The sequence below is a fragment of the Lonchura striata genome, chromosome 1A, assembly GCF_050655825.1.
Source record: "Lonchura striata isolate lonStrDom1 chromosome 1A, ASM5065582v1, whole genome shotgun sequence".
Classification (NCBI taxonomy): Eukaryota; Metazoa; Chordata; class Aves; order Passeriformes; family Estrildidae; genus Lonchura; species Lonchura striata.
In genome coordinates, this window is record NC_140741.1 from 50,227,353 (window position 1) to 50,240,689 (window position 13,337).

The following is a 13,337-nucleotide window of genomic DNA, read 5'->3' on the forward strand; positions in this document are numbered from 1 at the left end:
CTGGATTAATTTCAGGTTACTTGAAATTCAATCACAGTGTTTAAGGTCTATGAAAAAGAGAAATAAGGCACATTTAATGCTACGGTTTAGACTCCTAATGTCACACAGAGCAAGGCATTTACAGGTAACAGTGATGAGCCTGAATTCTGTGTCCCAAAGACCTGCTGTACATGGACTGTGACACTGAGTGTTACAGAAATCAGCTACTCTTGGTGTGGGTGCTCACACATCATACACTGCAAGAAACAAAACTGAGAACTCTGAGTCTCATAATTGTGCTATATATATAAAGATTAATTGGATCATCTGAGTGGGTCTTCAGAGAGTACCTACCCAGGTTCAAAGTGTTCCTTTTAGGCTCTTAGATTGAGCTTAAGACATTGGAAAAGCTTAGACCAGGCTTTAATCATCACAAATAGCCCACCAAACAACCATTCTTCCAACATACTGAGAGCTCTTTCAATAGATACCTCTTTATTTGAAATGGAATGTATCTTGAAAAATATGAAAAATAAATCACATCTCTCAGAAATCATTTATGAGTCATATTTACACACAATTTTTTTTTTGGACAACACTGGTATTTCTGCTCACAAGAGGATATGCTAGAAAACATTTCGTACATCACTGCAGCTGTAATTCAGAAGCTGGCATTTGAATATCATGAACCTTAAAAAAGAGGAATTACTTCAGGATGTCACAGAAACATCCATTTGATATTCCTTTTCGCCCCAGTTCCTAAATTGTCTTGGTCACCACAGCTTGGATTTTCTTGCTGAATCTGCCCCTTCATTACTTTTTTTTTTAATTACAACAAGTAATCTTGACCTCTTTATAAACATTGTCCCCACTTTAGCTATCTATACCAAGCATTTGCCTGTGTTTTACCAGCATTTTTGTTTATTCTGTAATGAATTTACTTCAACCATGTGCTGTCAGATTTCTTTTCAGTTTTTTTTTTTTTAGAAGAGGAAGGACAACTTAATTTATTTACCTGCAAAGCTCCAATAAGATGGAGCATGATGTGCTGAACCTATTTTTATAGCCATTGCTTACAAAGCAGTAACGGATAGTATTAAATCCAGATGTTCAAATGAAGACTATGCAGTAATAGAGGGGCAAGATTAAAAAAACCCCAGAAGTACATCTTATAACAAACAATTTCTTAGTCTACAATTACTATCAGTCAAGAAAAACAAAAAACAAATAAACAAACAAAAAGGAACAACAAGCAAAACAAAAAACCCCCAAAGCCCAAGAAACCTCACACGCCATGGAATTCAGAGCGTGAGAAAATTGTCAGACTGTCCCCATCAGACAATTTAGCCTTATTTATACTGACAAGGCATGAGCCACATGGTCCAACTGTCCCCAGGGGACCCCAGACAATTTGTTCCCATTCAGTTTCCAGGAGACAGTTCGGAGACACAAGGAAAAAGTTTGATCCGTACACCCATCCCACCCACTCAAGCTGGAGGTATATCAAGGTAGATTTTGTAATGTGACAACCTCTCACACTAGGAGGCTGGCTGACACCAGTTTTTAAACAGGTAACACAGCAGGCAATGACAAGCAACAAAAGTTTGTTGAACTACATCAGTCCAAAAGGTTTTCAGATCATCCTTCAGACTGACTTAAACAAGAAAGATACAAGTGGGGTATTGACCTTGAACCAGTGAAAAGGAATCGCAAATTCAAAATGAAAGTAGTTTCCTCATACCTTCATGTCAATTTTCTCACTAAAATTATCATCTTTAGCTTTCAAAGTACAAGTAATTCCAGAAGAACAGTAGAATTTAAGCTTTAGACTACATCCATAGACTTTTGTGGCATATAGAGGCTTGCATCCACTGAGGACAAGAATAACTGCCTCTCTCAGAGAAATACATGTGTCTCTGATCAAATAGGAATTAATTCTCATCAGTTACATTTATCCTTCAGTAGGCTACAATGTATTTTAGTAGGTGAGATCAGCAATACATCTGTATACCTGAAAAGGTGGATTAGTTTCTCAGTAACCTGCAGTTAATCACTCTAAAGAGAGGAACCAAATTAGTCTATTTTGTGAGTCTGACTAGCTCATTAGAGAATCCCCTTGCAGCTCTAACATCCAAGCGTTAGCAGAATGATAATGGCAGATGTACAGAGATGTGGAAATTGAGAATTATGACTGCCAAGTCAGCGAACCTAATCCTAGAAGATGCGGGGAACCTTCGATTTCAATTAATTGCAAAATAACAACTTTGTTAGGACAGCTGTAATCTACCACCCCAAGTTCTTCATGCAGCCTTGTCGAGTGCCAGGTCAGAAAGAAGCGCTCAGGAATAACTCCAGAGGATCGTTAGGGCTTTGATTCTGCACCATAACATGCTTTGCTTGTCTAGGTATGTGACCCTGAACCTGGGGGAAGGGACAAAAGACAAGGACTAGCACAGACTTACTCCTTACAGGACTGAGCTTGGAGTGCAAAGGAAGGGATCGACGTACATAATAGTGAACTGTAAAATCTCCCTTTGACTATCACTTCAGTTTTTTGCTTTAAACGCTTACAGAAATAAGCTTGCACTGAAAATGTAAGGCTCTTGCTGTCAAGTTACACCTCATTTACACAAAAAGCCTTGGACACGTAGCTTTAAAATATTTTGTTTATATTAATATAAATTGTAAAGGGGCCAAAAGCCATTTTCCTCAGCACACTAGCTAAAATAAATATCTCTGTGGCTTTGACATTGTTCCTTGGACCAGAGATAATGGACTACATCGCTCCGTCCCACTTGCAGCCTCCCCCTTTAATTTAAGCCAGAGAACCTGGGTGGTAGCAGCACCCAACGTGAAGGCAGCCATGGTCAGAAGGGTGCTGTCCTAGAAAGCTCACTGCCCATGCCCACCTCCCTCCTCTGCACTGGGCAAGGAGCTCCAACCTGCTCCCACCAGCATCGGCAGCCCAACTCCACTGACTTTTAAGAGGCAGAGAAACTCACACCAGGTGTGCAATTAGCCCTTTGTTTTCCAATTTCATGGCTTCATCAATGTTTTTAGAGGCAAGATGGTACACATCTCTCAACATCTGACAGCGCTAAACACCAAAATTAATCTAGTTCATCTCAGCTAGAGAGCAACTTTCAGCTTATAAAAACTGTGACCAAAATAATCCATTTGCACACTAAAACATACATAAAATTTTAAACTATGGACTGCTTTAATGCAAGACATTAAAAAACCGCCATGAAAATGCAACACAGGTTGAGACCAGATCACTTGAAAACTAAGTGTGCAGAGGGAGCCCTGAACGTGGATGCTAAGAAACATTCATGAACACTTCCCAGCTCTGGCCCACCAGCCTAGGAGCAAGCACACCACACAGATAGCTGGATTCCAACTCAGATTCCTGTATCACAAAAGAAGTTGGTCAGATTCCTTCTGCTCCTACCCTGAACAGATTGGTTTTAATCTCAGAATGACAAGCAACATTGCTTTTTTGAATAGCCAAGCATGAATAAATTTTTATCATCTTCCACCACGTTTAATATTAAAAAAGAAATCTATTAAGCCCCAGACTATAACTGTTGTTCTCATTAGAGAAAATAGGTTTCATATGCAGTACGGGTTTCAAGCAAATTTTGAAACACACATCACATTTTCCATGCTGGTGGAATATCGTGTATTTTGGGTAAAAAATGAATAACTTTTTTGTCAAATTGCACACTGTCAGCATATCCAGAACTTTTCCAATCTTTCAGGGAGATAACATGCATATCATTTTTTCCTTTACTTTTTTGATACAGTCTACATTCAGAAATGTCTTGCAAATAAGCCTTAAAAAAATTAAAAGGAAAACAAAACAAAAAGAAACCAACCCTAATAAATAAAATAAAATACATTAAAATAAAGTTACAGTACATCATGTCTCCTAGAAGTCCCATCGCACCAAAGGATCCTTTCCAAGGTTCATAAATAATGAATTTGAAATGCTTCTCGGCACCGAGGGCGGCAAAGCAGCAGCAGCAGCAGCAGCTGGCTGAGGTTGAGGCCATTGAGCCGCTTCTCTCTGATCTACCTGCACCTCCGGCGTTTGCCCAGTTTCTGAGCCCCTGGAGCAGGTCCGCCAGGAACGCGCTCCGTGCTTCTTCTCGGAAGCGCTCCGCGAACGTGACCTGCAGCGAGACAGAGAGCACAGAGGGCAGCCCGTCAGGCGAAGAGGCGGCGGGGCCGGGCGCCCCGCGGGTGCCGGGCGGCGGGCGCGGTGCCGGGTCCGTACCTGCGCTAGGCGGAGTTGGAAGCGCCGCGGAGCCGCGACCCGTGGGGCGCCGCCAGGTGCTGCTGCTTCTGCCGGGTGGAGCGCACGGCCAGGATGGCCTGGCGGTTCTTGTACTGCACCATCTGCAGCGTGATCGCCGCGTTCCAGCCCTGCTCCTGTGCGCACCGAAAGTCGATCTCCTTCCCCTCGGCCATCACCACCGTGAAGTACACGTACTTGCCCTTCCGCTCCACGCAGTCCACCGTCTTCATGTTGGAGAAGTGAAGCTCCTTGATCTTGGCCGCCGGCTCGGCCGGCGGTGCCGGCTGCTGCTGCTGCGGCGGCGGGTGCTTGGGGGGGATGAGGAGCAGCCCCTCCTCGGTGAGGATACAGCGCTTCTTCTTCCAGAGCTGCAGCAGCCCGTCGCTCCTCTTCTCCAGCATGCCCTCCTTCACCGCCTTACAGCCGCTCTCCAGCATCCTTCTGGAAGCGTTAGACGGCCTGCGCCCGCAGGGGCTGGGCTCGGGGTGCAGGCGGCACCAGCCGAGCACTCTCCGCCGGGCGCCGGCTCCGAGGCGGAGGGCCGGGAGCGCCCCGGCCCGCAGGAAGCGGAGCGGCTGCCGCCCGTGCCGCGGCGTGGCGAGCGGCGGGCGCTGCCGGTGCGGGCGGCCGGGGTTGTCGGCGGGCTTTTCCCTCCCCTCCCGCTTTTGAACGCGCCTCTCCCACCCCAGAGTGACACCCAGCGGAAGCAGCGGCTCCTCCCGCCCGCCGGCCGCGGGGAAGCCCAGCGCGGTCAGAGGAGCGGAGCCGGAGGCGCGGCGAGCCGCCCGCCGGGCGGGGCGGGGGCTGCGCTCCCCGCGGCAGCGAGCCCGGCCCGGCTCCCCGCCCCTCGCACAAGGCTACGGCAGCACGGCGGGGCTGGGGAGGGAAGGGGCTCACCGCCGTAGTTAACCAGCGCTAGACTAATAGAGATTACCAGGACACGGCAAATGCCCGAAAGCGCTTCTTTGCCTTACTCGGGGTGTTCTCGCACCATTTAGTTTAAATGCACTTCCTCAGCCTGCCTCCTTGGGCAAGAGCAGTAAAGTGCCCTCTTCTGCATGTTTTCATTTCAAACCCAGTAAAAGAGTGCCAGTTTCCAGTGGAACCCTAATATTTAAGAGAGCATTGCTCCAATTCACAAAAGAAAGCCTGAAAGAACTTGGTACAAGACCTTGATCCCTATGCTGGCCTGGGAAGAAGCAGTTTCAAGTGTATATATATATAAAATAAATCTTTGCCTTTTGCAGCAGTTTGAGTAATGTCTAAAGAAAGACATCTGTACCACTTCCCTAAGGGAACAGTAGGACCTCAGTACATGGAAATTGCAAAAGCAGACTAGGAAAAAAAAAAAAAAACACAAAAAAACCCCACAAAACCAAAAACGAAAAAAAAAAAAAATAACCAGCACCAAAACCAAACTAGTAAGCAGCTAGGAGCATTTTTATCGCTCTGTTTTGCTGCCACACATTTGCTTATTGTTTGGATTATCCCCTGATTAGCTTTTGAATAAATTTCAGTAGAAAAATAAAGTAACCTAAGATTAATATGAAACTATTTAATTCTTAATCCTCTGATATATTAGATGTAAATCAAAATCCCACGTAGCTGAATTTGGCTGATAAAGCCAATGTAAACTGAAGGCTAGAAGTTTCATACTATGAGAGCACTGTTTTTAAACATAAATTTAACATGGCCATAAAAAAATCCTCTTCACATCAATCTTGGCACCTAGGAAGCAGATCATGCTGCAGCATGTGCTGTGTTCTAACAGATTAGAGAAAAAAAAAAAAAACAAGACTAATGATAGCTTCAATAGAGTTTATCTCTGATAACATTTAAAAAAGGATTTCCTCTTAAAATCTTCTCCTCTTGAAGTTCAAAGCTGATTTTGATAAATTGGTGAGGGGTAAACAATTTAAGGCAGTAAAAGCAATTTTCAAAATGCTAATTTTCAAAATATATGGACACCATTCACCAACTGCCTCCACCAGCAGTTCACTGCTACTTGAACCTAAATTTTCTCACACAAATATCTGTATCTCCAGCTGACTGTGCAAATACAAGGTGTCTGAAAAACAGCCTGAGCAACCTAAGAGAATTCCTGCCTTTTCACCTGTGTTTTGCACCTATTTCTTTGCTCCTGATGAGGTCTCTGCTCATGTGACACACAATTTTGAAACTCTCCTACAAAAGCAAACTGGTTAAAATGCATTAACCTATAAAGAGCAGCTTAATAATATACTGAGTTTATGTAAGGCATAGGACACTAGGCTAAACCTACAGAAAACCAATTTCTAACAATTCACCTGTTCAGTTTTGGTTGTTGCTCCACTGCTGTAAGAGAACAGCCATTTGACTCCAGGTAAATGCACAAACCACTAGTGTGGAAACTACATTAGATTTGAGTTCTACATGTTACACTGTAACAGCACTCAAAAAACTCTCCCTCCACCCACCATTGTGCACCGTAACACATTAACATACAACCTGTATCTGTATAATTTAAGGTGAGCTTTTTCCCTTTTTCAGTACTGACAGTAAACTGCAATTAATCATATGAAAAAATGGAGCCTAGTGTGGAAAGCCAAATATTTTCATCAAACATACAGGAGGAGGAGACTAAATTAATTCTATTTTTGCCTTTCTATGACAAAGCATTGAATGTCAGATTTTGAATCCAACTCCAAGCACTGATGGACATACTCTAATATACAGCAGACTCACAGCACTCTTTATTCCTGGTGAAATTCACCTAAGCATGTGCTCAGAAGCAAATATTCAAAACATCCATTTAAATTTGTACTCTATAAGCCAACAAATATTAACAGCCATTTAAAACACACTATGTTTGCCCAAAAAATCCAGATCAGTCAAAAGCTACAAGACTAGTGCAAGATGAAATACTGACAGTTCCACAATAAAATAACAAAATATTGTGCAGAATTTGCCAGTAAAGGATAACAAACTGTTTTCCTAGATGCAAGTCAAAACTGAACTGCAAATGTTTCTATTTTGAGAAACCACATTCAACAGTTAGGCACACCACAGTATCACAAGATTTTACTTCACTTTTCTTGAAATATATATTTAAACCACTGCATTTATATTAAATGCTTCACATCTGCTACCATTACTGAAGTTCCAGTAAACACCTAGGCAGGTTCTGCAGCCATTCCAGAAATAGCTGATGTGAAGATGCCTCCTACTGTCAAACCTGAAATACTACAGTCTGAAGATGTGACCTTGGGTGCAGACTTTTCCCGTCAGCAACTCCATCTCACAGATACCTGTATATACTCCTCAGTAAATGAAGTATAAATCAAACATTTAACATAACTAACAATCACACTGCCCCAGGCCTTAGCATTCCCTAAAACCCAGACTTAAAACCCTGGTAGTACCAAATAAATAAACTGTGGTCAATTCACCGGCTGTTGGCATAACAGATTCTCCAGCCTAGCTTTTTCAAAATCCCTTAACACTTCCAAGGCAGTGATGTTCCAAAAGTATTCCAATTTAAGCTCACACCGTTGTAAAGAAAAACTAGGTTGAAAAGGAGCTTTTAAGCTTCTCAGATTTCACTACTGCAGCAAAACATTTGTTCAGAACAGTTTCTCCACTAGAGGGCAAACGTAAATCTGAGCAATTACTTGACAACACTTGAGCACAGAGGCAAAGCTCCTAACAGCAAGTTCAGGACTCAAGCCCCTCCTGATGTGTTGTCAAGTCACAGGCTTTAGTCAGATACCTGAGAACACAAGAGCCCTTCTGCCATAGTCTCTTAAACCTTGTGTGCCTATCCCTGATATATACAGGCACAGAAAAATATGGAATAAATATCTTATCTGTGCTTGGTGTACCCTGTCTTGTTTGCTTTACTCACTCTGATATTCCTACAAAAGAGATGCAGGCCACTTGTGGAAGACTACCAGGCCTGAGCAAAGGTCTGACAAGATGATTTTAAGAGCAGTGAGACAAATGCTGTGTAGAAAAACTTCTGTCTCCTATTGTTAGTGTATAGAAGTAAGACTTTATTATCTTTAGTAGATAATTTATGTTCAATTTAGGCAAGCATTAGCAATTAGAAGTCAATTATTTCATAATCCTCTTGAAATCTTGTGGGGAACCTCAAACAGGTTACTGAGCAGCTATTAAGAAATGAAAATGGATGTGGATTGCAACAACTTCTCTGACCTGTAAAAATCTTGGATTAGAGAGGATCACATCTGTACAGAAAAAAAAGGAGAAAGTGCTGTAGAGCTGTCTACCTACTCCAACATCCATGTAGCTCTAGACCCACCCTAGCAGATCATCAAGACTGTTCATGCTTCCATTATCAGGCTGTCCCTTTTGTACTGAGGGGTGTAGCATTTTGCTTTCTTAAGCTGCTGAGTGTCACAGCACAACAGAAGGCATTTGATGAACAGCTACTGCATACACCTTTGGAAATAGGAAACTTTTAACAGAAAGGTTAATTGCTCATCTGCACATAAGTTTTCTACCAATTTCCAAATCAGGTTGACAACAATGGGCCTTGAAACACAGGGAAACTTTTGAGTACCAGCTTGAAGATGAACACATGAATTTTCTGCATTTTTCTATATTCTGTTGGCTTTTTCTACTTAAAAAGCAAAACATGTTAGAATTACAGTATCAGCTCTTAGTTTCAGAAACATCAATTTCAATAACCCAGAAGAGAATCTAGGCCTATGAAGCTAGGAGATATTGGCAAGCAGTGTTGCTATGCCCAGTATTCAAATAATCAAAGATAACACTTTTAACTGCACCTGACATCACTCTTCTCAAAAAGTAAAACTTTGGAATGCTAAGCTTAAATCTGAGCTCCTTTACTTCAGGACGCTGTAATTTTAATTTTTTTTAACATGAACAAAGTTATATCAGACAGGCAAACTCTTAAATTCTAATCTAATCTAGATTGCTAAAAACAACTATGAAAGAATTGCAAAGAAGCCTCCCTCTCCAACAAGCATAAACCCCAAAAACCCTTCCCTGTCATCCAAAGTCTCACTTAATTCTCCTCTTTCCTCCCACTTTTCCCCCCAAAATAATTCTCCTTTCAATACAGCAAACAAAATTGGAGAGAAGATACTATTTACACAGGTGTTAAATTATGGTGCATTTCTGCAACTGCTGCCAAAGACAGCAGTTTCTATTTCAGTAACACATTTTCCCAGCCAGAACCTGTTAAAAAGGTAGCTTAGCCTCCTCAAATACTAAACGAGGAGATTCTCTACACCTGGTATAAATTAAAGGTGAAAAAAAACGAGTCACAACACTCCAATCAATGTTGAAAGTTTAATGTTCCTGCTACATACTGCCTTTCAGAACTGCTAAACAAGTGTGTCATTGATAACAAAACTACAGTAAGCACCAGAACAGTTTTAATTTAACCAATGCCATAAGAACTGGCACCTCATTGATATTCTTCTTTATGCTGCAGTCTGGAGAGCACAAGAACTGCTGATCTAGAACTAGCACATCAATCTGGAGAGAAGCTCACCAAAATCTGTCAATAGGATATACTCATGACCATGGATCTTGCAGGCTGCAGGTGTGCTTTGACATCTAACAACTCCCCTTTTCAAACATTGTATCCCATTTTGTGTGTTATGAAGGTCTTAAATGAAAACGTAATCAAAGAAAAAGCCAAATCTGTTAAGTAGTGAATTTTGAAATTTACAACTTTTAACAAGTAATTTTATTTTTAAAATACAATTACCAGATGCTGTTAGCAAAAATGGGCTAGATCTAATTAAGGACTTAGAGACTTCCCATATCCAGAGGTATGAACCCTAAAGCCCCATCTTAATAGCTTCTCAAGCTCAGAACATACTACCACAGTTTGGTCTCTACACATCCACAAGTTTACACTTAATCCTGGGAGATGTTTAGAAAAGGGATCATGTGAAACCCAAACACCTGGCAGGGTCAGGAATAAAGGATAAGCATAAGCATATTCTGATACCACAAAAAAACACAATCGTATCTACTTTAACACATAGCTACTGAGAGTGTTTGTTAGCCTTTTGTAACTGCTTTTTCTATGCTATGATCTGTGTTACCTAAAAAATATCCAAGATCACAGCTTCAGTGGTCCTGCTTAACATATAGCTATAGATAACGATCTCCTTCTCCCAAACCCACAGATACCTGGAGCAGAGACAGATGACACCTGACAGGGATTCTGAAATGAAGCAGTGTGGTATCTAGGCCTTCAAGGAATTAAAAAGAAAAGTCAATAACAAAACTAAAACAGTTTAGTCAGAGGACTAGACCCATATCTTCTTGAGGGGAGCTGAGGATTTAGAAGGGCACTTGGGATAAGCTTCATTCTGTATTACTCACCCTCCAGGCAAGAGATGCTACAGAAACTCTTCCAGCAGCCCTATCCTGACGCGGTCATTACCTCCTCCTTGCCCTGCTCTTTTCAAACCTTTATGGCTAAGCATGTAAGTGGCACAAAAAACCAGTAGCTTCTGCAGAAATAGATCTATGGCTAGCTGGACATTTCTTTCCAACACTACAAAGACTCTTCCATCCCTGAAAAAGCTATCTACTTGCTTAGAAGATCAGAATGTATATATATATATATATAGTTGTGTGAAGGATAAGACAGCATGGTGTATGGTAGCATGCTACTGACTGGAAAAACTCAGAATGCATTAGTTCATAGCCTCTTTCAGCTCAGTATGTTTAAATTTACATCTCACCAAGTACCTCCACTGCTAGACTAAAGGCAAGGTAAGAACAAGATGAGAAATATCTTCTAGCCCATGTGTTTCAACTGACAAAAATATCCAATATGGACAAAGTATGAACCAGAATGTGCAAACACAAGCACAGTGAACAGAACATTAGGTGGTGCAGAAAGAATTTCTTTGGGCTTGTTACCTCATAGATGCTTGATACAGTGAGGACAACCTAGAACACAGCCATGTGTTTCCAGCACTCCCTTCAGCTGCAGGGCATGTTTTGTTCAGGACTACCTAGCTCTGTCTGCGCAGACTTAAAATCCAAGGCACTTCGCACCAGATTTCATACTAACAGCCAATGCCTTAGAGTCAGGCACAGCAATGCTGAAGTCCTTTATCAGATCTAGCCCCACTTTTAAGAACTTGTCTTCTCTAAAATGGCAGTGTGGACCAATCACTGAAACATCAAGCTCAGATTCACAAGTATCACACTGCAAGTGCAAAGTAAAGATCAAACTTTCCAAACTATTGTGTTTGTTTTTTCAAATGCTATATAATTTACTTTTCAGTAATTTTCAGCTTTTGTTTCTAGAAAACATGAACTGCAGCATGTAAGATATGCGTTACCACTTTACACATGCAGATACACAAGTAATAAAACAAGACTAGCTTCTGAAAATACTAGGTTTTATTCACACCCCTGTGGTAAACAATAACCTTAATATGATGACTAGGTTTCTTTTGTAGATCACTATGTCACATAAAATACAAAACCCATAGCATAAACAAGCTGACAGTTATGAATGTTTAATGTGGTCTCATTGGAAAATTAAACAAGTTATACTACTAGTCTTCTCAAGTAGTCAAATTCAAAATGCATCATCATCTCCTAGTTAGTACAAGTCACTGCCATTTCTATAACAAAGTAATGAAGGCACAGCTAGTGCAAGCAGACTTAAACCCGTTCAGACTACTGGGCTGAAAAAATACTTTGGTTGGTTCTTCAGGAGAGCATTTTCTCTAAACAAATATTGGTCTCAGTTAACAGTTCTGATCATCTTCACATCTGCAGTCTAATAGCTACATGACAAAGACTTCACAAGAACCAAACTATGTAGCAATGAATTAACATTCATGCTTTAGGGCATTTACTGCATTCTACATATTGGCAGAAAATTATACTGTTAAAATGCTAGGTAAATTGAACCTACATTTTAAACTGGTTCTTAAGTGTTTGATTTCTTTTTTTTAACAAATTGGTTACTTAATTCTACCAAGATACAAAACATAAGGCTGTAAGTAACTAATAGTTGTGTTTAGGCTATTACAGTGCAGGTAATCCTCAAGGCCACAGACACACTGCTTCACTGCTGCTTGCATTCTGCTGGGTTTTGATCCTTCTGTTGAGAGACAAGGAAAAGCCAGTTTACATAAACAATATTTAAGAAGAACTACTAATATTGTTAAGCATGCTTTCTCAAGCTGCAAGTCTTCCAAAGTTCTTCTATTTTTTTTTCCTTGCATTAAGTGTCTAGCATTAGCAACACTATCGTTTTTGGATGCACCAATGCATTTATTTTGGCTTTGTTGGCATATCAGGATACAATCCAGAATAAAAACCTGTTTAGAACTGTGTGGTGAAGTACTCTAAAAGACACCATAACTGGAAAAAGGAGAAGTGAGATGCAGTAACAAACAACCCAGCTCAGAAGAAGCATGCAGACCCTCTTCACAGTTTGAGACAAAGGAAACTTCCTATGGGCAGTAACAAGAGCATGGCCTTATGCCAGAAGACATTATAGAGCAACGCAACAAAATGCCAAATCACAGTCCCTAATGCTCTTTTGCAATAAATTCCAGTTGTTAAAAAATTCTACCATGGAAAATTTCTTCTGTTCTCGAAACAGCCAGCCAGCAATGTCACAGTAATATGGGAATTCAAGAAAGTTTTTGTGGGGGCAGAGTTCAGTTGCAGGTTTCGCTCCACCACCTTCCTTGGTCTGAACAGCTATTCTAGGACCACAGCACTTCAATAAATTCAGCTGGCTTACACTGAGATCACCTTGCACCACTATAGTACCACTACTATCTCTAGACCTTGAGCAGCTCTCTGAAACCAAGTATAGTCTAGCCCTTTTTCAGTTCTGTTTCACTGAGAAAAACAATCTGAAATGGTGGAAATAAGTCCAACTTGCAGCTGTTTCATTTGGATTTCAAAACTTTCTTGACTAGGAACCAATTTGAACACACTGTAGCAGATCAAACATCACCAAGATGGCTGTACATTTTGATCTCAAGTTTGTACCCTGCCTTTCTATGTACAATGCTAAGATTATGTAATTTTC

The 13,337-nt window shown here is 41.1% G+C and overlaps 2 protein-coding genes across 3 annotated transcripts in view; both read right to left on the reverse strand.

Annotated features, from left to right (window-relative positions):
* Window positions 1-453: 453 nt before the first annotated feature.
* PHLDA1 (pleckstrin homology like domain family A member 1) lies at window positions 454-4,920 on the reverse strand. Its single transcript, XM_021528148.3, has 2 exons — window positions 4,259-4,920; window positions 454-4,154 (listed from the first exon to the last, which is right to left on the reverse strand). Exon 1 carries the CDS (start codon window positions 4,714-4,716, stop codon window positions 4,264-4,266), a length of 453 nt encoding a protein of 150 aa, XP_021383823.2. The 5' UTR covers window positions 4,717-4,920; the 3' UTR covers window positions 454-4,154; window positions 4,259-4,263.
* A 4,661-nt stretch (window positions 4,921-9,581) lies between these two features.
* Window positions 9,582-13,337, reverse strand: part of NAP1L1 (nucleosome assembly protein 1 like 1) — a 28,875-nt gene continuing 25,119 nt past the window's right edge. The window contains exon 15 of one of the 2 annotated variants that reach the window (XM_021528147.4): window positions 9,582-12,392. In XM_021528147.4, coding sequence (XP_021383822.1) covers window positions 12,357-12,392 — 36 coding nt within the window. In that variant the 3' untranslated portion in view covers window positions 9,582-12,356. The remainder of the gene's footprint in view (window positions 12,393-13,337) is intronic. The other variant, XM_085569395.1, reaches the window with a different exon arrangement.